At 41.9% G+C, this 23,949-nt stretch overlaps 2 protein-coding genes across 2 annotated transcripts; one reads left to right on the forward strand and one right to left on the reverse strand.

The window, feature by feature from the left end:
• The first annotated feature begins 114 nt into the window (after positions 1-114).
• On the forward strand, positions 115-13,817 carry plod1a (procollagen-lysine, 2-oxoglutarate 5-dioxygenase 1a). Its single transcript, XM_055048617.1, has 19 exons — positions 115-519; positions 2,101-2,192; positions 2,273-2,406; positions 2,636-2,799; positions 3,939-4,051; positions 4,316-4,379; positions 5,699-5,796; positions 6,532-6,633; positions 6,735-6,866; positions 7,616-7,737; positions 8,245-8,349; positions 8,462-8,587; positions 9,402-9,543; positions 9,661-9,774; positions 9,860-9,925; positions 10,020-10,124; positions 10,281-10,427; positions 11,549-11,674; positions 12,276-13,817. The coding sequence occupies exons 1-19, from the start codon at positions 429-431 to the stop codon at positions 12,429-12,431; spliced, it is 2,199 nt and encodes a 732-aa protein (XP_054904592.1). The 5' UTR covers positions 115-428; the 3' UTR covers positions 12,432-13,817.
• Positions 13,818-14,962: 1,145 nt separating this feature from the next.
• Positions 14,963-22,663, reverse strand: tpx2 (TPX2 microtubule nucleation factor). The gene is made up of 16 exons (XM_055048723.1): positions 22,573-22,663; positions 22,123-22,291; positions 20,289-20,408; positions 20,082-20,193; positions 19,928-19,990; positions 19,172-19,281; positions 18,955-19,100; positions 18,577-18,748; positions 17,435-17,579; positions 17,100-17,319; positions 16,918-17,013; positions 16,669-16,842; positions 16,442-16,588; positions 16,247-16,358; positions 15,757-15,923; positions 14,963-15,392 (listed from the first exon to the last, which is right to left on the reverse strand). Exons 2-16 carry the CDS (start codon positions 22,232-22,234, stop codon positions 15,285-15,287), a joined length of 2,004 nt encoding a protein of 667 aa, XP_054904698.1. The 5' UTR covers positions 22,235-22,291; positions 22,573-22,663; the 3' UTR covers positions 14,963-15,284.
• Positions 22,664-23,949: the final 1,286 nt, after the last annotated feature.

Genomic DNA, 23,949 nt, shown 5'->3' on the forward strand with positions numbered 1-23,949 from the left:
AATTTTCTCAGCAAACTCTGCCCCAGCATTATAACAATGGGGCATTCACTCAGCCTGTAGGAAAGTGGGGAAAGTCTACGTGCAAGGAATCATGTCCTCCAGACAGGAGGATCATGTCCTCCTTTCCCCAAACTTTTTATCCCACCCACTCCTGGAGAGGGTGGTCCATTCACACCATGGCCTAGAAGTGTTTCAGTTCAAAAACGCCACAACAACGAGACTCTTATAATATTATTTCACGGATGTGAAGGTGCCGCTGGTTGCACAGACACGAAGAGCGGAGTGGTGGAAAGAGGCCCGCGGGGCTGCGAGACTCGTCCAGGGCGTACAGTCAGTCAGCGAGGCTCTCGGTCCGGGACCAGGCTGCACACAGGAAACCTCCGCGCACTTTGGGATTCCGCCGCATATTTTTGTGAACTCCGGTCGACATGGAAGTCTCGCGTTTCCCCATCCTTTCCTGGGTGTGTTTATGTGCGCTTTCCTCGCTGGCGAGCTGTGAAGACCCGCGTATCCCGGAGGGTAAGTTGGAGCCGTCCGCCGGAGCCCACGCTCCCATCCCCGCCGGGTCGTGTCGCTCAGACCGCTCTCGGCTGCTCTCGGTCTGTCGGCGCGCTGTCCAGCTCCCCTTACCGGGGTGAAGTTCAACTCGCTCGGTGTGAGCGAACCGGTTGTATCGGTTCGCCTAGAGAACGTTCCAGTAGACTCGGGTCGGTTAGATAAATGTACTTCAGTCGTGACGGTTTTCAATTTATAAATAAAAATAAATAGCCTAGCTATATATATGTATATATATTAGTTGCTTTCAGCTCAGAACTCAGTCCTGAAGTTCACTTCTGATTCACACCTAATAATAAAGAACTATTGAACTGATTCAACCTTGACGGGCTTAATTAAACATTACTGACCTAGTGTACATTGACTGCAAAATCAAATATTTGTAAATAATTTATTTGTTAAAAAAAAACGAGAGTTGCCCTGTTTTGAGGACTTAGCATTAAGCATTGTGTCCTGCTGAACTTGTCAAACCCATCATTAATTACAACAGAATGGAGGAAGTTGTTTTATTCCATTGTTTTTACAAAACACAGTTGTACAAGTATTTGCCAATCCGGTCCAGTTTCCGTTATGTATTTTAAGCTGTGAATGGCAGACGCTCCCCGACAGAAATGATCCAGGCAGAGGCCAACTTCTTCGCTCTTCCACGTCGCTGACGTGGACGGAATCCCGCGGAGGACCGAGGGATCCGGTGGAAGAGCCCGCGGCTCCCGCAGCTTCTTCTCTACGTCATCAAACACCCGCAACGTTTAGTGGAGCTCAGGTCGCATATTGTCAGAACCTGGAGCTGTGCAGAAACAGTCCTCAGCCAACTGAAGAGAGACATGCATGTTCAGATATTACAGTTACATTGCAAACATTCGTCACTTATGTGCTCCAGCGATCTTTCTCCAGACATAACACATTTCTTTATTATTATTATTATTATTATTATTATTATTATTATTATTTAGAAGCAAATGATACTGGAATAAAAAGACTTTTTTTTAAGAATTTTTAACACGAGTTTTAAACAGTGAAGAGACAAACTGTCTTTGCAAAAGTATTATTTCCAGCAAAAGTAGTTGACACATACAGCTTCTTGCAGCCCAGAGTACACAGCTCTGGAAAACAGATTACACGCTTTACACACTTATTCACACAGGAAGTGATGTCTATCTAGATCAGAACACACTGGAAGACAAGCACATGGAGAATCTAGGCATTTTTGTATTTTGTATTTTTTTTTGTGCTGACATGAAAACAATTCAAGACTTCATTGCTTTTTTCCTGTAAGTTCGGTTCGTGTTTCCCTCTGGTTCTCTGCCAAAGAAATGACTCGTGCCCAGAGTCATTTAGCTCCAGTTTCTTACTTTGTCTGTCGTGAACAGACCCGTTATTCTGTGAAGGACAACCTATAATTTACAGCCAAGCAACATTTCAAAGTTGAAACAAACAAGTTTATGTGTTTACGGGCACTTTTTTTCTAGAATCTAAAATATCTGTGTTGCGGGACATGAAGCAAACCATTTGACCGCTCTTCCATCTCATAATTTTTTCGCCCAGATAAACTCTTAGTTTTGACTGTTGCAACCAAAGAGACTGATGGCTTCAGGCGTTTCCTGAGGTCGGCCAAGCACTTCAACTACACTGTAAAAGTAAGTCACAGCTTCTCCATTTCTTTAGGTGAAGGTGAAAATAAAACCCTAATTGTAACTGTTTTGTGTTGTTTTTCCAGGTCCTCGGCCAAGGCGAGAAGTGGAGGGGAGGTGATTACATGTCGGCTCCAGGAGGAGGTCAGAAGGTTCGCCTGCTGAAAGACGCTGTGGTGGAGTTAAAGTCCGAGGACCAGGTCATCCTTTTCATCGACAGGTGGGACTGACTCTCACATTTAATGCCATTACGATGGTCATCGTTTTCTGTACGTTTTGACCCTACGTCTTTAGGATGTGTTATAGCCAGTAGGTCCATTTGACCACATTCACTTTAACTCCTCACATTTATAGCGCTCTTCTCAGCCATTTTTATTTTTATTTTTTCACACAGCGGAGCCACACTTGAACTTTCAATCTTTCCTTTTTTCTCTCCCTTGTTGGCACAGCTACGACGTGGTTTTTGCCTCGGGTCCTAAAGAGCTTCTCAGGAAGTTCCAGCAGACCAAACACAAGGTGGTGTTCTCCTCAGAGAGCCTCATCTGGCCAGACAGACATCTGGAGGACAAGTACCCCCATGTCAGGGAGGGCAACAGGTTCCTGGGTTCAGGAGGTGGGTCACCCAGGGCGGATCACGTGGCCCTTACTGCTAACAACTCTGATAGGTGGACAAAAGTAATATTTTAGTTCTGTATATCAACTAAACATGGATTATTTTCTCAGACTGTGTTATCTGCTACACTGAAAAAAAGACAACAGTTTATCCAAGTAAATGTATTAAGTTTATTTAGTCGTTGTGCTAAGCAAATGTCAGTAGATTAAGTTTGACAAACTTGATTTGGTTACATGTAACAAATTAAGAAGTGCTGTCAATCGACCAGATAATCAGATTAATCACACTGGCACTGTGATTAATCTGGTTTAATCATCATGCCTAAGTTTCTGAACTTGAAATATAAATATGCACACAGTTGTGCACACTTGCCACACTCCAACCAATTAAAATGTAAGAAACTATCTAGTTTCCCATCACTCAACAGAAACTTACTCCACTTCACACACATACAAGTAGCAGCAAACTTGTGCAGGGGACAACTGGCAGATAAGATATATTTTATTTTCTAATTCTTGGACGCCCCACCTTGTTTTTATGCTGCTCTGGAGAACTACCCATATCAAAAACCAGGACGCTTTCAAAAAATGTTTGAGAAAACGTTTTATTGTCTCAAACCAAACGTGTGAAGGTTTTCAGTTTTCAGGGATTTAATATTCCTGGATGTGCAGTATAAAGGAAGTGATTTAAGAATTCATTTAGAAATGCTCCTTTCCAACAGTTTCACATGGATGTCCTTCTGCAGCGTAATTTGTGCGTGTGAAATTGCACGCTCGGTCCAATGGCGCAACACAAAAAAGTTGAAAAATGTTAAACTTCTGTTGCTGTCTGCTGCTGCAGCAAACCTGTCGTTGTCGTCCGTCGCTCTCTGTGTGTCAATGCTCTTTAAAATGTTCAATTGGGCGTTCTCTGTTTAAACTTTCTGTCTCCGAGTGGCGTTCTGTGTGCACAGAAGCCGCTGACATGGCTATTCGTAGATTTCACAGGCTGGTGAATTGCTGACTGTGGAGCCTGTAAAACTGTGCCTACAAGCCCTCATTAGTACCGCCGACGTGGAACTGACACCCACACGCACCCACGCCTCCATCGAGTTGTGTCTGAAGTCAGGCGGTGTTTTGTTGTCTTTGTTTGGTTCCCAGGTTTCATGGGCTACCTTCCCAACATCAGAGAGATGGTTGCTAACTGGACGGGAGCAGACAGCGACAGCGACCAGCTCTTCTTCACAAAGGTTTACATAGATCCAGGTCGAAGGGTAAGATATGTGTCACTGTAATTACGTAAAAGCAAGCCCCTTTAATCAAAGCACTCAGCTACAGCTAATGAGACTCCCCATGTCCTGCACGTGTTTCATATTAAAAAGCTGCCGGTGGCAAAGCTTTTCCTTTTTCAGCCACACTTCAACATGCAGGACAAGAACACACAAATAAACGTTTACGTGCAAACACGAATAAGCTGGAAATGTAAACAGTCAACTAATAATTTGAACTCACTCGACTGTTTCTAAATGTATTTTCAGAAGGCCTTAAACATCACTCTGGACACAAAGTGCAGGTTGTTCCAGAACCTTCACGGAGCTCTTGGTGAGTGTTTAACACGTCAACCAGCTTTTCACCATTTAGGTTAGTGGCCACACATCACTCACAGTAGGATTGAAAGCCCACCCAGGTATATTTCTTGCTCTGTTGGTAGGATATGAGCCATCAATATCCTTCCTGGAATAGATAACTATTTATATTTTTTGACAAACGTATTAGTTTTCCATCTAACAGTTTTGTAGATCAGACAAAGTGAAGCTAAATACATTTTTGAGAGATCTTGCTGAGACACAGGTCCTTTAATCCTGGAAATGTTCTTCATGTGATAGAAGGCTGTCTTTGTTACTGTATTTATGTGTCTCTGAAGGTTCAGGTCAGAGTTCATCTCTGCACCCAGGTTCCGAGCTTGATTGCTAGTTTCCAGCTGTAATAACCGAAGCCGTGTGCCGACTCTGGATGGTTCCTCTTTAGGGTCACAAATAATGACTTCAATATTGTCTCAGTTCAGCTAGAGAAATTTATAGCATCTCCATGCATTGACTTTCTCTACGCAGTGATTGGATGACGTTGGAATGACCTGGTGACATCGTAATGTAGAGCCATGTATCATCTGCGTAGTTATGATAAACAATCTTTTCGCTTCTGATAACCTGAGCTGGTGGGAGTGTGGACGTTAAACGGAATTGGCTCCAGGATTGAACTTTTGGGTACCCCACATGTGACATAGTCCCATAAAATCCACACTCATCTGCATTTGACCTCCCTGCTTTAGTCATATCTTGCTAGGATTTCTGCACCACTCTGTGTGCCAGTCTTGATAAAGTCTCACCTCGGCAGCTGTGAACTGTCCAAGTCACAGCTGAATGCGTTTAGACCAGAAACAAACGCTATCAAGCCTGTGCTGATTTCTACACTCACCGCCTTTCTGTTCATTTCAGGATCCAGTTTAATTCTGTTACACATCTTGTCAGAACTTCAGGTCCAGTCAGAGCATGAAGGTCCACTAATGAGCTGCTGTTAGACAGAGCTTCAGCGGTGGAGCCAACTAATCCATGGAACCACCTTAAATCTCTGTATAGAAAAACATTTTTTTATTGCCTGAACATATTTATATTGCCTGAGTTTATTTTAAGCAGTTATTTTAACATGTTTATATTTCATAGTTCTACGGTAGTTTATTGTGTTGGTTAGCTGTTGCTGGCTTTAAATGTGCAGCGAACATACCATACCTGTGAGTTTGTTCAGATCCAACAAATGAGCTCAAACTGCTGAAGAACTTCAGCTCTGAACAGTGCAGCTGTTCAGAGCTGCAGGTCGGTCATAATGTTGTGCCTAGTCAGTTCTATATATGTTTGTCTTTCCAGATGAGGTGGTGCTGAAATTTGAAGACGGTCGAGTCCGGGCCAGAAATGTACAGTATGACACCCTGCCCGTCATCCTCCATGGGAACGGACCAACTAAGGTACTGCAGAACGAGAAAAGGAATGAAGCTGCTAAACTGGACTCCACCACTTTCACCACGACTTTCAACTACAAAGCAGCTACACAGAGTAACATGAGCAGCATTTTGTTGGCAGAAAAGGTTTAGCCTGTAAACTCATTTTTTAGTTGCGACTAGAGATGCACAGATCCAATGTTAATACATGCTCTGGTTTTGGTACTGGAAAAAAAAACCCCGTTCTAGACGGGTTTTCCTGATTCACATGGGCAAATCTTTTAAAGCAAATTCAAAGCTCTGTTCTCTGAGCTATTTATTTTACAGTACATTTAGAGTTACTAATTGCACTTTCTGAACCATTTGGCAAAAGGTTTGTTGCGTTTCATTTTTGACATGTTTGATCAACCTACTGTTTTTGTCAGTTTCAGCTTCTTTGTTGTTTAAATTACATCCGCTGTTGTACTCTTAGTTGCACTGACTGGACAAATGAAAGTTGTACATATATGTTTGACCATGCTTGTGAGGCTATCGGTGTATTTCATTGTGCTGTGCTGGTGCAGAGTTTATCCAGTATATTTGTAATTAAGTACATTTATTTTTGTTTTAAAAAAAAGAGAAAATTTAAGTCAAGTCAGCACCGTTTTTCTGTATCAGAATGGCGTCGGCCGACACTGAACAGATATCTGTATCGGGTTGAAAAAAGTGGATCGGTGCATCCTCAGCTGTGACGTGACCTACAGGAACACGTTTGTTTTCCAGCTCCAGATTAACTACCTGGGTAACTACGTCCCCAACTCGTGGACGTTTGAGACCGGTTGCACCGCTTGCCTCGAGAACCTGCGTTCACTCTCATCCCTGAAGGTCAGCTCGGTTCTCAACCAGCCACGGCTTTTCCAACCGGGTTTTCCATGAAGTCTGCGCAAAGCAGTGGTCAGACGAAGCCTGTTGTTGTTTTTCCACAGGAAAGTGAGTACCCTCTGGTGGTGATCGGGATCTTCATTCAGCAGCCAACACCATTTGTATCTGTCTTCTTCGAACGTCTTCTGAAGCTCCAGTACCCGAAGAACAGACTGAAGCTCTTCATCTCCAACCAGGTAACTCCTGATGTCCACTTCTCAAGAAATAACACCTGATATATTTATATCACATTGATTATATTTATTTCAGTTGAAAGTCTTTAATTAGTGCATAGTGGAATTTATTGTTATTATCCTACGGAGGCCTGGATTTAGAATCACATGCTAGGCGGATCCAGCTTTTTCCTCATTGTCTGAATCAGGCCATACATCCCTCGTTTAAGCTCAGTTAGAAAACCTGTGGTTTTCAAGACATCAATAATTACATTTCTTTCTATTGTGGCATTTAGCAAATAGAAATAATTTTGGTGATTCTAACTACTCTGAAAAGGGAACCTAGAGACAGATTTTGATACAGATGGCAGCCTGTAGACCAGCTAGTTCACTGAGGAGTGGCTTCATTAATGTTGTTAAAGACTCTAACAGGAAAGCATGTTTCAGTAGTGAAAGGTTCTGAAGTTTGGGTGAAAGGCGGCCGTAGAGCTTTTTGGCTTGGTTGAACTAGAACAGCAGCTCCATGGGACATTGCTTCTCTTTTTATTTCTAACTCTCTCTCAGTCATGAAAGTGTTTCTGTGGAAGAAACCACTGTGAAGAAAATCAGAACATTATTATTTTTGTGTGTCAATACTATTTTTAACAGGAAGAAACAATTGCAGTACTCCTGGTGTAAATCCACATTCAGCAGTTCGAAAGCTGCCACATCGCGAACTCAGAGAACAGAGGCGAACGTCCATAAGAAACACATTAAATCGTTTGTGCTTGCAGGAGCCTCATCATGAGCAGCAGGTCAGCTCCTTCCTGCAGAACCACGCGAGTCTGTATCAGGATGTAAAATCCATCCGGCCTGAGGAGGAGATGGATGGAGCAGATGCTCGTGACTTGGCCTTGTGAGTTTCAGTTTATGTTCAAAACATTTCTTAACGACTTCCAGTCTTTTATTATCTTTTTTAGTAAATAAACGTTTTTCAGTTTCTCTCCCATTTGAGGCTGAATGAATTCAAACGCAACATCTTTACTCTAATGAGGCAAAGATGCAGTGAGCTTTGGATCTGCACTGATGCTACAAAAAATCTATTTGTTGATTTTAAATACTAAATTCTTTTAGAAAAGAGAGCGAATCCTCAGTTTATTGTTGATTGGTTAAGAGAAAAATTGAACAAAAACATGGCCTGCATATACCCCAGACAAAATGTTTTGACACCCCTGAACCAAGCTGTGAGATGTGTGATCTCAGTCAATCAGAGCAGCTCTGATGCTGGCTGATCCGGGGTCCTGGCTTCGCCTGAGCCATTTGCTCCATTTTACAGATGATGATGCAGAAAACTTTATTGTAGTTGAAAGGTTAAAAACCTGTAAAGGGTTAACCTCCCCAGCTCCTCTGCTTTGTCTTGCAGTGACATGTGCCGGAAAGACAAGGAGTGCGATTATTTCTTCAACTTGGACATTGAGGTGGTCCTAAAGAACGAGAACACATTGAAAATCTTGATTAAGCAAAACCTGTAAGTACATTTAAAAAAAATAATGAAATTGAAGATTAGATTTGATTTTGTAAGTGTTTATATACTGCTTGTCCCCGACCATCATGCCCTCATGCCTGAACTTGTCCTGCAGGCCCATCGTGGCGCCCATGATAACTCGAGTGGGCCGACTGTGGAGCAATTTCTGGGGGGCTCTCAGCGAGGACGGCTACTACGCCCGATCTGAGGACTACGTGGACATCGTCCAAGGACGGAGAGTGTGAGTCTGGTGGTGTCCCCCAAGGACTTGAATGTTGTCTTACTGGGTAGACCGATGATCAATAATTTGATAGGAAATTATGTTTACTTACATCAGTCCAACCACTGGGAAGTTCAAAAGTTGAAACGCCTGAAGTGGTGATTAAAAAAACAACGATGTTGGAGGGAAAAGTCGTGATGAGAGAGAAGGTCAAAGGTGAAGCCAGCTGTAGATCCAGACATGATCAGAGGGAAGGCGAAACGGAACCGGTTTCTGGATTGGCCCACAAAACAGATAAAAAATATTTCAGTTCAGTTAAAAATATTTTATTTATCACAAAGGGAAATGCTATGCTGTGGGGACTTACATCATTCAGGTATTTCTGGAGAGTCGTTGCGATTCTGTGGGCAGGAGGGATTGTTGGTAGCAGTCAGTTTTAAAGGGAATCCAAAGAGGCCTCTGACTGAAGACTGTTGCTCATGATATTATGACATGCCAATAATTCAGTGTCTGGGTACAATATTTCAAAGTGCACGTCCTGCATGACTTCATCAAGCTCTGCTAGTCCTTCTCCTTTGCCTTTGCTGGCCGTGTTGTTAGAAAGCCGGGATATGATACTGTCACATTTTGATTGAAGAAGATGGTTTGAACTTCCTCCTTCTCTCTCCTCACCCATTATTATGCCTCACTTTCAACTCCGCTGTGATTTGGGGGTCAAAGTTCAGGCATTATTTGAGGTTTTGAGAAAAGCCTTGTTCCTTTAGAATCTGCAGCCTTCTGTCACAGTCTCTTCCTGATGTCGGATTCTTGTGTTTGTTTCGAAATTCCTTTGCAGGGGTTTGTGGAATGTACCGTATGTTTCCAGCATCTACTTGGTGAAGGCGAGCCTGCTGCGGGCAGAGCTGAAGGACTACAAACTGTTTACCTCGGAGAGCTTAGACCCCGACATGGCTTTCTGCCACAACGTTCGCAGCAAGGTCTGCAGGACAGCAGAGACTCACAATGGGACTCTGATTCAAAGGTTTTGTTAAATGTTATTGTGAAAAGTTTCTCCGTAACCTGAAACCTGCGACTCTGTCTTGTCCTTTTGCCAGGGTGTCTTCATGTACGTCAACAATTTACACACGTTTGGCCGCATTCTGTCAACAGAGAAGTACAAGACAGAACATCTTCACAATGATCTGTGGCAGATCTTCGAAAATCCTCTGGTAAGGACGGACGGACTGGATGGACAGATGGACAGATAGATAGTGTTGGACTGATCGGAGTGTGGTCTGTCTCTGTGCGTTTCAGGACTGGCAGGAGCGTTACATCCACGAGAATTACACCCGCATGATTAAGGATAAGCTGATTGAAAATGTGAGAAGCAGCATGAAGCCCAGATTCCAGAGAGAACACACCAAACTCAAGTGACTCTCTAACCCGGGGTTGAACGGTTCTGTGTCCTCTCTAGCCGTGTCCAGATGTTTACTGGTTCCCACTGTTCAATGACGTGGCCTGCGACCATCTTGTTGAAGAAATGGAGCACTTTGGCAAGTGGTCAGGAGGGGGAAATGTGGTAAGCCAGATGGATGACGAACACATGGATGTGTTTGTCCTTCACGTTGTACGATGCATAACCTGCATCAGAGAGGCTCAAAATGATGAGTGTTTTCTCTGTTGTCTTGGTCCATGCCATCTCTCATTGATATATTTGGATTGGTTCACTTCCTAGGATACCAGAATCCAGGGGGGCTATGAGAACGTCCCCACCATCGACATCCACATGAACCAGGTCAACTTTGAAAAGGAATGGCAAAAGTTCTTGCTGGAGTTTGTTGCACCCATCACAGAGAAAATGTTCCCTGGCTACTACACCAAGGTGAGACCTCTGAACCCTAATTGATCCTCTGCTAGCTGGGAGGCGTGTCGGACCAAAAGTCCTGATCCACCCTCATCTTTTCCTTCCTAGAAACCAGAGTAAGGCATTAAAATGGTCATGCTCAGTAGTTACCCTGTAGGACATCCTGAGATCTGAGTTGGACAAACATCCGTCCACATAGCTGTGCTAAACCAATCCAAGTGAAAAGATATCTCTAGACTCTTTCACGTGTTTGTTCTCATTTCTGACAAACGTGTCAGAAATCCCGATGATTCAGTGCTGTCACTAATAAGGCTCTACTTTAGAGCAGAATACTAAGCAACAAAAGTATTACCAAGAATTTTTGCTTATACCTTTTGTCTTGAAAAGCAACATCTGAAAAACACTGTTTTGGGGTTTTCCTAATCAGGAAGTACTTGCTATGTATCGTTTTACTTCTTCATACGGTCTAACCGTTTTTACCTCCTCTCAACTGAAATCGTTGAAGTGATGGAAACAAAACGGCTGTTTCCTGAGCCACCCTTTACTGCTGCAATGTACTATGAAAATAAAGACTTTTTTTTGTTAAGATAGTTTAAGAGGAATCTGGAAAGCCTCCAGATGAACTGAATATTTTGTGTTTAGCATCTTTAAAAGAGACACAATGACTTGGGCAGAGCTCTTGCAGCAGCTTCTGTCAGCGAATACATGACATGTTCTGACTGCAGTATTTTGTCACAACATATTTCTGCAGTTGCTAACTATTAACTGGTTAGTAAAACTAGTTAATAGTTTCATCTACTAATAATGAAGACAACCTTAAAAGAGTACAGGACACTGGCTGGGATTTTTCACTTTGCATTGTCCTGCAGCGCCACCTTGTGACCAAACTACAGACTAGCTTTCAAATTAAACAAATTCATGGAGATTTTCTGCATCCGTCTTGAAGCAATGTATGGCAAGTTTATTAGCTATTATTTTTAGTAAATTTCAGCAACAAGTCAATCCAGCATTAACACGTCAGTGATTACAAACATTACATCGCGGTGCCAAAATAATGTGATGGAATTAATGAAGCTCCAGTTCTTGGTTTTGTTTTAGGTTTTTATGTCTGCATGACTGCCGTGTCTCTGTGTTTGCAGGCTCAGTTTGACTTGGCCTTCGTGGTCAGATACAAGCCAGACGAGCAGCCCTCTCTGCGGCCGCATCATGACGCCTCCACATTCACCATAAACATTGCACTCAATCAAGTCGGCACTGACTACCAGGTAAGCAGACAGTGGCCCTTCGGCTCTGCACCCCACAGCTTTCGGAGCAATAATGCTAACCAACAGCGAAAGCTGCTCATCACACATGTGACAGATAGGAGGTGCAGTAGTCGTAGCTCCTGACAACGAGATAAACAGATGAAATCACATGTAAGTGACTGATTATATTGGCTTTTAAAGTCTTTCCAGATTGAGAAATTATTTTTATTTAAAAAAAAAAAGGTGTGGAGCTTTGATGGCTTTCTGCATTCTTCAGATGCAATTGAAAATATAATGTTGGCTCTAAATCTCAACTTCAGCTTTAAAAGTGTTTCTTTCAAACCGGAAAGCGATATTCAAAAATTGATTCTGTTCCAGCCGAACTCCAGTCAGAAACATTTCATTTCTTACTGATAATGGCCATCAGTGGCCTGATGGAAACCCCGTTTTCCTCTTGAAACATGCTGCCGGCGTCAGGCCAAAGCTTTTTTTAAGAGAACACATTTTTGTATCTTTAGTGGCTGTTTTGTGTTGTTGTTCTTTGCTTTGCCTGAATTCAAAGATGACTGAGCCTTCAGTGTGTTTAGAGTGAAAGCTGTAAAGTGTTGTTTTATGGATGCAGGGTGGTGGATGCCACTTCATCCGATACGACTGCTCCATCCAGGCCCCCCGGAAAGGCTGGGCCCTCATGCACCCTGGCCGCCTCACTCACTACCACGAAGGCCTGCCCACCACTGCGGGGGTCCGCTACATTGCAGTGTCCTTTGTGGATCCCTGAACTTCACCACCGCATATTCCAGACTGAATGGGACACTGTGATGCCCAAAATAATCTGACATTTTTATTTTATTTTTTTATCTCCATCTCCAAAACATTTGTAAGTAGTTCAATCACCCGTACTCCATGTTGACTGTAAGCTTTAGTTTGTCGTCATTTACTAACAGAGCTGGGGAAGCTTTAATTCTAACATGTGAAAATACAACAACTTCCTGGGAACATAAAGAAGATGGGCTCTAAAGATTCCTCAACAGATTGTGCCTTGTTTGTAGCAGTTTTCCCGGTCTGCACCTGGATCCAGTCATCTTCGAGACGGGCTCTCATGTCTCATTGAAAGCACCAGAGGGGTAAAACCATGTTAGTTTGGAAGTGGGAGTTGAGAATGACATTTCACCTCAGCTGTGCTCCAGTTAAGAGTCCCAGAAATAAAGCGAAAAGGAGTGTGAACCACTCGCTGAAACCATCCTGACCGGTCGCTTGTTTGTGACCAACTGGCTGTTTTTCTAACTTTACCTGGATTTTTGGCGATAAATGAAGGAAGGTGATCAAATAAATTCTTCAGATTCTTCAAATTATTCTTCAGTATTTTGAGACAAGAGGGTGTCCCTTGTGGTCAAATGAGGCATTGCAGATAGGCCTGTTGCAAAAACAAATTTTGCTGGGCAACACATTGTCCCAGAAATAATTGCAATGACGGTTGATATTTCATGACCATATCCAGATAATATAGTAGATGTTCTGACTTGATACTGCAACCCATAAAATGTCGTCATTCCCAGTTCTTCCTCAAAGTAAGTTGTAAAAGTAAATGGAATAAAGGTTCTCGGTGCACGTGCATCCTGGGATTTGTAGGCCACTGTAATATAGAAGTTTACAATCAGTGATTAGAGTGAAGTACATATCTGATTTTAAACTGAAGACGTATCATTGATTCTCCAGGGACCACCGAGGCTCCAGCTTGGATTTAACGAATCATTTTGTTCTCCTGATCATCCTCTCTGACATCCAGACAGCCATCTTTACAGCAACCATAGCTTACAGCAGGAGGTGAAGTAGGTTGGGGTTTATGGATCAGAATCAGATTCTCTCAGGAGAAAACCCTTAGTTATTTTTAGTTGCGTCTAGTTTGATGTTAAGCTTTGCTTTAAACTGCAGCTGCTTGAATCACCAGTGCCTTCTTCTGTATCCTAGCTGTTTTACTGAAATACTCCAAAGTAAGTTTATTTCTTTTTATATGCTAGATGTGAATCAGCTGGACTACCTGCAGCTGCTTGGAGTCAGAGCTGCGGTATGGAAATGACCTGTAACACTGTTTGTCTCATTAAAAAGTTGAATGTGTTTTATGGGAGAGATTTGAAGAAAACAATAAAGTGGGGAAGCCAACCAAGATGTGTTTCAGGCTCCTCTTTTTCCTCTCAAAAGCATCAACCTCAAAGGATGAATGGAGTCAAATATTTATGCTTGTGTCATTTATACCACCATCATAACTACATGCATCAAGGGGAGGAAAGGCAAACCAAAACAAACCTGGTGTTGTGGAAAAAGCTATACTCCCTTGTTTAATCAAGTTTTCTATGATTAAATTCAGATTTACAAAACATCCTAAACCTGTTGTAAAGAAATTCAACAACCACTAGTTATTTTAAACTCAGCATCTGTCAGTCTGCTTGGGGTTACCAATGCATTTGGAAGAATTGTTCAAGTAAACCTCAGCAAAAACAATCGATTTGTTGGAACCTATGAAGACACAGAATGGCTGCGAACCTTTGTAGGTTTTCTCTACTCTTCCTTCAGACTCCAATTTCCAAATATAATACAAATGGTCTCAGTGTGGAGGCTCTTAATTTTCTTACTGCAGCCTCAGATTTCTTGTGCAAATTCTTTGCAAGGCGATCTTCTCAAGATTGAGGTTATCCCTGTGGATAGTGCAGCTTTTTCCTTCCACTCAACTTTCTAGGACTCCACCCATGCTGCATAGACTCTTCCAACCCTTAAGGCAAAGGGCTGAGGAGCATCTAGAGCAAGACTCAAGATGGTTTTTACCCTTCAGTTGTCAGACTGCTAAACTCAAGCCACATTTAATTGAGCTTTCTTGCTTTTTAAGTACCATAATATGTAGCAGAGTTACATTTCCCAACTTTGGTCCTGAAGACACACTGCTCTGCATGTTTTAGATCTTAGCCTGCTGCAAGCACAATTTCAACTGATGGCTGATTAACAAGTTATTGAACTAATCAGGCATCTTAAATTAGGGAAATATGCAAAACATGAAGAATACTTGTTTTGTTAGGCTTTTTGACCAGAGTCTGAAATTTGTACCACAAACAAGCAGATAGATGTGAGCTGTATGACTGAAAGGCTCAGGTTTGCTGCTGGACAATAACATTTTTTGATGCTAAATTGCACTTGACCCTGTTTGTTTTGAGCCTGAGGAGAGTAAAGGCTGAATTACAGTCAAGGGTTTAGTGCATAGTCATTTGCATAATTTTGAGAAACCACACAAGAACAGCAACGTTGAGATGGAACGCCAAATCATTTTTGCAGGTTTTGTATTACGGATTTAGTGACACAGGCTAGGATTTCAAATAAAAGTTTTATTACAGAAATGCAATATATGTGGAAGTTTATGCTCACTTTTCAAAAACCTAAAAACAGACAAAAAAAAAACTCTCCAAAACAAATTACAGATTTGCAAAGAAACTCACTAGCAAGTCATAAGAGAATAGTTAAAGCAACAGCTGGAGCAGAGCTCAAGTAGAACTATAAACAGAAACAGGTTTCAGCCATTGCAACAGTTAAAAACTGAAGACATATTTGCAAAGGCCGTTGCCATAAAAAGGGATCTTGCTGCTTGTTACCGGAAGCGTTTGGAGAAGTTTGGCGACTCGGGGATTGTGAGAACAGCGTCACTCTTCTTCACGGTGACAGGTTTATAGTGTCTGATGGGCTGAGCCTTGTGGACCTGGAAGCAGGAGGAAATGTCACGTGGTAAAGTGGTTCTAAAGCAGATTTAATCTTCAATGCTTCACATGGTTAGAAATAGATCAATTTGTAGCATGACAGAGATCTCTCCTAATGAGGGGGGATCAGCATATTGCATTTTGATGCACTTATGTTAACTCCAGTTTCTGTTCTTAAGTAGAACAGAATCATCAATGACAGCGAATGAACTGGAGCCCATTTTGTAAATGTTTGTAAAAGTCTTAATTTAAAAACTTCCCAGTTTGAGTCAACATACAGCTGGATGTGTCACAAAATATGCCCCTCCCCTCCAGAAGCCCAGACCCAAGTCAGGCAGCCAAAGAGCAGCTCAGACAGGAGCTCACCTGTTCTTGTCGCAGCCTTGCAATCTCCTCCCTCTCTCTCTGCTCTTCCTCCAGCCTCTGCTCTGCCTCCATGCGCGCCCTCAGCATCTCTTTTTCACCAATCAGACGCTCGTACTCCTGCCACTCTTGGGCTCTGCGCTCTGTGGCCAACTGGAAGGGCTCCAGGGCTGCAGAAGAATCAATGTTATCTCAGAAGATGCCCAGAATTATGCTGGCAAGTCAGCAGAGATGCAATTTAATTATACATGTAGAGGAAAACTTCTGAAACAGATCCCGTGTGCACAACATTTTAAATGATGTGGTGGAGACACTCGGAGACCCAGCTGTGTGAACAAGGAGTCGGAGAACATTGTTGTTCTTGGTCATTTTCTACAGAACCTGATAATTTAGCAATAGGACCTCTTGTAGGCAGTTAAGTAATGCCACGTCAGGAGCTGAACTACAAGGCAGAGTCGTCATCATTTCACTACAGGCTGGTTTCTAATCTTACCCACTGATGTTCGGTTCTCCTTCTTGGGTCGAAACGGTTCTTTGTGAGTGACTGTGTTGGGCCTGGCTTTGAATGTAGCCGCCTCCTCCTGCTGCTTCTGCTCCTCCTTCACCTGCAGGACATTGGAAAGTCAGTCAGCAAGAAGGACTCTGCCACGAGTCCCAGGCACAGTGAGCTGGAGGCGGTCTGTCCTACCATCTGCTCCCACTGCCTGAGCCTGCCTGCTCCTCGCTCGTCGATGTGGAGCCTGAAAGGTTCGGGCTTGGTGGGCTCCAGCTTCTTCTTCTCAGGGAGGACCACTGCGTTGAAGTCTGGCAGTGGCTGGGCCTTGAAGTGCGGCACCTGGAAGCAGTGCAGACACGCCATGAGCTGTGTGGACTCTGAAGGGTGACATTTCCAGTTCTGGATCAACAAAACCCCACCTCTTCGTTCTGCAACTCTGCCAGCCTCTTCTCCTTAAGAGCCTGTCTCTCCTTGTCCCTCTGCTCGAATGAGAAGGGACACACCTCCACCTGGTGGCTCTCAGGGAGCTGCGGCTGGAAGGGAACCCCAAAGTGGGGGACGGAGACGACTTTGACTGGTGAGGGTGGCTTTACCTGAACACAACAACAAGGTCACCAAACTGAAGTGACAGAGTAACAAGAGACCCAGAAAAGGGAGCCCTTCCTTACCTCCTCAACCTTGCGCTCCATACGGACTCTCTTCTTCAGGGCAAATGCTGGAGACTCCGGTACAGTTGGACATGTTACCTTCTTCTCAGGTAAGCCCTGCCCACAGGAGAATGTCTTCTTTATAGACGCTTATAATGGTTTGAAGTAAGACTGTTCCAGATTAACCCTCTGGAGGGACTCACCACAACACCATCCAGGACCTTCTTGGGCAGGGGGTTTGCTTTGAAACTGTGAGGCTTCTCCCCGTCCTGCGACTTCTTGTTCAACTGTCTCTCCTGGAGTCGTTTCTCGATCTCCAGCTCAAATTCTTCAGGTACCGTGGGCTCCTTCGCTGCTGGCTTCCTCAACTCTTCGGGGCCTTCCAAAATCTTCTTGTTTAGCTCCAGGGCTTTGATCTTAAACCTTAACACACAAACGACGATCCGACACAGAAGTCTTTCGTGAGCTTGTGGGAGGAGTTTGACGCCTTACACAACTTCCAGCTCTAATGATGAGCTCTTTAGAGACAGGTTCTTACTTCTGAAGTTTCTCCAGCTCTTCTGCCTCCAGCTCTGCACTGCTCTTCACAGAAGTTTGGCGGCTTCTCTGTCGGGTCATCAGCTGGGGCGAGTGAGGCTGGGTGAGGTGCAGGTGCTGGTGCTGTCCCTTCAGCGGAGACGGCCCTGAGACAAGTCCAAGAGACACTTAAAACCCAAGAAATGACCATATTTCCATCTAAAGTTGGTTGCGATTGTGGAAAAATGTATTGCAGGATTTCATGTCAACCAATGACTAGTTTTTGGTTTGCATATCTGAATTACTGCCAAACTCTTGTGACCTTTTCCTGTTTTAACAGTTTCCTCTCAAGGAAAATGTTCTCATCTTTCAGACCACAATGATTTTTTAAAATTTATTTTGAAAACATTATGAGGCCCACTGGGGAAGCCTGAAAATGCTGCTGTGTAAATTAACTCAACATGTTGCTAGTTAACCAAAGAGTGAGTGACGCCATCCACCTTGCTAAGATGGCTCTGAGAGGTTGAGCAGCTAAACCCTTCCCTCTGCCTACACCCCCACAATACCATATGGTTCTGGTTCAGAATGATTGAATATTCTACTTGATTTATTATCCTTGGATTTATTATTTTGCCACAGACTCAAACTGATGCCTTTTTGATCTTCAGATTTTGGGACAAAGCTTCAGCTATGCATGATCGGCAGTACATTTCATAGTTCCCATTACTACAGTGTGCTGTGATCGTGACGAAGCTCAAACTTTCCCAAAACATCCATCCATTGAACTCACAGAAGGCATGTTTGAAATAAGACAATTTCTGATTATATTTTCTGTCATTTATCATTTCTTTTAAGAAAAAGAAAGCATGAAAAATCAGAAATCTGACTTTGTATCAAAAAAACAAAAGAAACACTGATTTTATACCAGTCATATCACCCAGGTCTACTCTGTCCATCATTCATTTCCTTCTAAAAATAATCCTAAGTGCAAAACGTGAACCACTAATGACTCTTGACTATGGCTCCAGTGTTGGCATGGAAACAGGTTCCATCTCCAACAATATTGGAGAACAGTGGGTGAGGAGCAGGTTTCCAACTAAGATAAAAACATCAGGAACATCTCAGCTCCAAGCTTCAGACTACAGACACAAGTTGCTTCTTCACCTCTCTCTTGAGTCTTGCGGCTGCGCAGGTGGTAGCGGGTGGGGGTCTTCTTCTGGAACTGCTCTATCTGCTGAGCCATCGAAACGTAGGCACCAGGCCCCTCCTTGCAGTTCTTGTGACCTGCTGACAGGTTGAACGGTTTGGGCACCGTGGCTCCTTTCCTCGCCTTGGCCTTTAAAAAGAACAACTCAGTTGAAGTGTGTCGTCAGTTTGTATTGACTTCAATCAAAGAACAATCTCAGGTGATAAGCTGACAGGTCTGGACTACTTAACCTGGATGTCCTGCTTCAGAACAGAACGATGTTCTGAAGCACTCAGATGTGTACACGTTGACGTGTGAGTGTGTGTGTGTGTGTGTGAGAGAGAGAGGTCACTCACAGGGGAGGAGGGCTGTCGCAGCTGATTGATAAAATCCACCTTCTGCAAGGCATTTGATGAAGCGGGTGTTTTAATGCGGGACTCTGTGTTGAAGTGGAAGTTTTTAGGCACAGTTGTAGACATCAACATCTTCTTTGGTGGTGGATCTGAAAAGAGAGGCCGTTGAAATTTCTCAAACACTTGTTGTCCTTTGCAGCGCAGAGTCGTCTTTACTCACTGCCAGCCAGAGCAGCTTTGTAGCTGGCCTCGTTTTTCCTGCGTTGCAGAGCAACTTCCCTCTGCAGGCTCCTGATGCGTTCCATCTCCAGCTCTTCAGAGCTGCTCAGCCTGTGTGGACAAAGTAAATGCAGCTGACAGAAACCCACCATCATATATTCAGCCTGTTATTTAAAGGGTCAATATTGTGTTTTCCAAGCACATAGTGCCTTTAATAGCCCAGTCAAGTAACTGTTAACTTCATGTTTTTTTTTATATATATATTTTAAAATGCTGTATTTATCAAATATGACTTCAAAGTAATTTGACTTTATCATTTAGTGCCTTGAAATATGGGCATTTGTCGCTTTAAAAACTCCTGTTCTTTCTAAAACAACTGTCACATTTATACCAGAGCAAAACATAATTAGCATTCCTGTCAGTTGTACTACTCTTTGCAGAAAGTAGTTTGTGTAATGCAGAAAATGCACCGTTCCCCCAGGGGTTTGTTAATTCCTGCCACTAGACTGAGAGGGAGGGCTGCTCTGTGAGGCAGAATCTTGAGGAGGAGCCATGTCTCCAAGGTAGCACTAGGTTCATCCAGACATTTTGCGCAGCTGAGAGGTTCCGATTCAGATTAAAGGATTGAAAGAGTCAAAGAAACTAAGAATAATAAAACTCACCAAGAAAAAAAAAAAATTAAGTTTGTTGGTAAAATGAAATTTTTTTAAAAATATTTTTTATTTTAGGAAAGTAACAATTTCAGGAGTTTTCTTACCCTTTTGATCTCTTTAATGGAGGAGGAGCTGAACTGCAGATCATCTCTTTACGTTTTGAAATCCTGAAATATATTGCAGATCAGAGTTTAGATTTTTAACGCTATATGCAACATACACAACACGGAATAGTAATAGCTCTTGAACAAACTGCACCTGCAAGGCTGTGCACGATGCTCTTTGACAGGCTCCCTCTTCGCCTGGCCTGATTTTTTGGCCTCCTTGGAGCTGATCATGTTTGATGAGTTGCATTTGGCTTGGCTTTGACCTGAAACAAAGCGATCAGTCATAAGTTCCTGTAGAGATCTTTTATTACTGCTGACGCAATTCTAATCTTGACGACAAGCGTACAGAAGCACTGACCAGATTTCACATCTTTCTCAACTTTATCCCCATAAGCTCCAGAATGATCAGCCTCCATCTGCTGCTGGCCTGGTCTTGCAGGGGTGACAAGTTGAGGGCCTCCTCCATCAGCATGTTTGTCTGTTCAGGACAGTCCAGAGTGTTACAATGAAGGAGTTAAGATTTGTAAAGCCTCACACACACACACACACCACACCCACACACACACAAAAACCCTCTTACATAAAGTATTAGCGACAGCTTTTACATCACCTCACCATATAGTGGGGAGGATTTCGCTGCACCTAGAGAAATTAGGGTTCCAACATTTAATCAGAGTAAACATAAATGATGAAAATCAATACTTTAGAAATAAATTAGTTATTAACTAGGAAATACCTCTAAAATACAACTGTTTTCTGAAAGAACACACTCAGCAATAAAACTATGCCAAAAGACATTTAGTATTTAATGCGTAAAATAAAAAACTAAACAGGAAAAACAAAACAAAACAAAAAAACACTAAACCGTTTCTACCCATGATTCCTTGTGTGGCAGATTTACCTTCACTTGGTTCAAATTCTGTAAAAGTCTCCCACCTTGTGCTATCCAGTTATCATCAACATAATCACAAGCTCAGTCCAACACTGAAATTGATGTTGAGCAGAAATGGTTTATTTAAGTATTTAGCTGTGGATGCATGCTTTCCTACAAGAGTACATGCTAGACAAATGCTATAGAATTGAATGTAGGAAATAAAATGCTTATTTTCTTATTTAGAAAAGGGAATGAGTTGTTCATTTGTAATTTTATTGATGTTTTGTAAATTAATCATTTATACATAAAAAAATCTCTTGAGATTCGTTGTCTAATTTACGAGACATCTGTTACATCAATAATAACATAGAAACAATCCAATCTACTTAATTCTAAAAATCATCATACCTCAATAAGAAGGTTTGCACTGACACAAGTGCTTGCAGACATAAATAGGCTTAAGTGTTTAAATAAAACCTGCAGAATGTAGCATTTTTTAGCCAACTAAACCACAAAATGGACAACAAAATTCTCCATTGTCAAAATAATTATCATCAAGAACAATTATAAGAAAATGGGATCAAGTCATCTCTGCAACACATGGAGGAGGTTTAGGACCACTGAAAAAAATGTAATAAAAAAGTTGAATCACATGTTCCTCAGGAAAGTTAGTTAATATGCTTTAAGGTCAGATTTTTCCCCCTCTCTGGCTCTAATCCTAAAGAAAAACAACCTATACTGATATTTTTTCTCCTCAGGTTCTCCTAAACAGAACGAGTCACTTAAAAACGTACAATTGTTGCTTGAAGAAAAATCAGCCAGGCCTAACAAAACCCCCTCCCCCTTATCAGCTCTAAAGCCATCACTCCTCGACAACACCACATGTACTCAAAATTACATATATATATATATATATATATATATATATATATATATATATGTGTGTGTGTGTGTGTATATATTTATATATACACACACCATTCTGCTGACAAATTATGGATCTTGCACATTAGTTAGAATGTTTAGCATTTTTAATTGTTTGTCTACAAATTTTCAATATCTTTTCACCCATTTTGAATCCGTCCACTTTTCTGAAATCACGTATCTGAAAACCTTCCCTCTGCATAGGAGAGTTTGATCCAATTTAAAGAAGTCGGGCTTAAAATATTTAGCAACTCCACCGCCCATTTCACCTCACACAGGAAGAGGCGAATTATAGAAACAAAGCAACAAAGAGTTTCCAAACGTAAACGGAGAGCTAAATCAGCAATAAGCTACTGGAACCGATGCTGGATTCAGGAGTTTCGTAGACACTTACCAAACCAATGGTCGTCGGATTCTGCATCCAGAAGCTCCTTGAAGTCCACAACATGAGACGGGGCGTCAAAGTCGTAGAGCCCAGAAGTCTCCCCAGAGTCTGTGTCGGCCATAGTCACGTCTCTCCAACAGCTACTCCGAAACAGTTCAATTCAATAGCTCTTTACCAGCTTTGAAAGGAAAATTATTAGACCGAGTTAATAAATAACAAGAACATGATAACTCTACATGTACAGCCTCTCTGCCCTCCCCCGGTTACCAAAACATGTTAGCAAAAAAAAAAAAAAAAAAAAAAAACCCAAAACGTAACACGTCCTCAATATTCAAAAAATACAACTCAAAGTACCGCCCAATTGTAACTGGACCACTGGAGCAAGCGTCAAACTGATAAGAATATTCCAAAACTATATAAAGAGGAGTTATTTTCTGTCACACGGTACCGAGGACTCACCGTGTTGCTCTATTCCCCAGTATCACAGTATTAAAACGCAACCGTCGGGCTGAGAAGTTAACGTTTAAAAAGACCGGTCCATTTCGAACCAGCCAATGTCTGTCAGCGTAAGTCTTCAACTCGAAGCTCATTGGTTAATACAAAAACGTATTACGTAGCGAATTCTACGCACAAAACGTCAGAGGTCCGGCCAACAACTTCTTCTTCTTCTTTTTTTTCTAGTATGGCGGATCGCAAGCAACTTTAAGGTGCATATCGCCACCTACTGTAAACGAATGTGTAGCAACATTACTTTACATCAATCAAATTCTATTTTTTTATTTTGCATTCTGAAGATAAAGAGTTTCCAAACGTAAACGGAAAGCTAAATCAGAACCGATGCTATATTCAGGAGTTATTAAAGGAATATTTTCCAATATTCCTTTAAGACTCCATTCTTGAGCTGTCCTTCCAAACATTCTTCTCAATTTCTCCCTTTCAGGTTCAGATATTTTACAGTTCATCAATAAGTGTTCTACATTTTCTTTCTCTCCACATCCTTCACATTTATATTTTTTTCCTTCCTATTAAATATAAAATGTCATTTAAACAAGTATGACCTACTCTTTACCTGATCATTATTATTTCTTCCCTTCTGTTTCTCTCATTAATTTCTCATTAATATGGGCTTTTGTTCTTTATATAATCTTCTTCCTTTCTTATCTTCATTCCACCTTATTTTTCCATTTTTTCACTCTTAATAAGTGATTTCTCTTCCCCTTTCCCAAAAGGAATTGTAATTGTTATTGCCCCGTCTGAAACCCTTTTTGCTCATTTATCTGCCTTTTCATTGCCTTTTACACCTTCATGTCCTGGTACCCAACAGAACTAAATATCAATGCCCCTGTATAATCTGCATAATCTAAATAGACTCTGCTGAGTTTCTAATACTAAATCTTTCCTATCATTTCCTTCTCCCTGAAAACTTTCTAAAACTGCTTTGGAATCTGTGCATGTCATCACCCTGTCTGCTCTAACCTCCTCTACCCTTTTAAGCTTTGTATAACAGTCATGTATCTTTACCCCTATTTCATTTAAATTCCAATAATTTTTATTTTAAGAAGTTTCATATCTACATTTACCTCAAGAAATAGCCATGGAGGAATAACACTAATTAAACTGGGCTATTCCCTTATCCTTTAATCCATACATTTTAATCAATTTGCTTATAATCCTCCCAAATCCATTACTCTGTAACTTTGAATATTCCCAGCAGTTTCATAATATTGTTCAAATTGTATTTCTGGCCAACTTTTACTGAATTACTTGTTTATTTAAGCATATTTTCTCAATAAGAGACAGCAAAGAATAAAAAACAAAACTGCCGTCTATAGTCTT

This window comes from Poeciliopsis prolifica, unplaced genomic scaffold (genome assembly GCF_027474105.1).
Source record: "Poeciliopsis prolifica strain line A6 unplaced genomic scaffold, Auburn_PproV2 SCAFFOLD027, whole genome shotgun sequence".
Lineage (NCBI taxonomy): Eukaryota > Metazoa > Chordata > Actinopteri > Cyprinodontiformes > Poeciliidae > Poeciliopsis > Poeciliopsis prolifica.

What these genes read in the sequence shown, in the direction of transcription:
- tpx2 (XM_055048723.1), bottom strand. Translation starts at nt 22,234, where the DNA reads ATGGCCGACACAGACTCTGGGGAGACTTCTGGGCTCTACGACTTTGAC. An exon ending in AGGTCCTGGATGGTGTTGTG is followed by an intron (nt 17,014 to 17,099) that starts GTGAGTCCCTCC and finishes TCCTGTGGGCAG; the next exon opens with GGCTTACCTGAGAAGAAGGT. An exon ending in CAGAGTTGCAGAACGAAGAG is followed by an intron (nt 16,589 to 16,668) that starts GTGGGGTTTTGT and finishes CACTGCTTCCAG; the next exon opens with GTGCCGCACTTCAAGGCCCA.
- plod1a (XM_055048617.1), top strand. Translation starts at nt 429, where the DNA reads ATGGAAGTCTCGCGTTTCCCCATCCTTTCCTGGGTGTGTTTATGTGCG. An exon ending in ATGGGAACGGACCAACTAAG is followed by an intron (nt 5,797 to 6,531) that starts GTACTGCAGAAC and finishes TTTGTTTTCCAG; the next exon opens with CTCCAGATTAACTACCTGGG. An exon ending in GATGCTCGTGACTTGGCCTT is followed by an intron (nt 7,738 to 8,244) that starts GTGAGTTTCAGT and finishes TTTGTCTTGCAG; the next exon opens with TGACATGTGCCGGAAAGACA.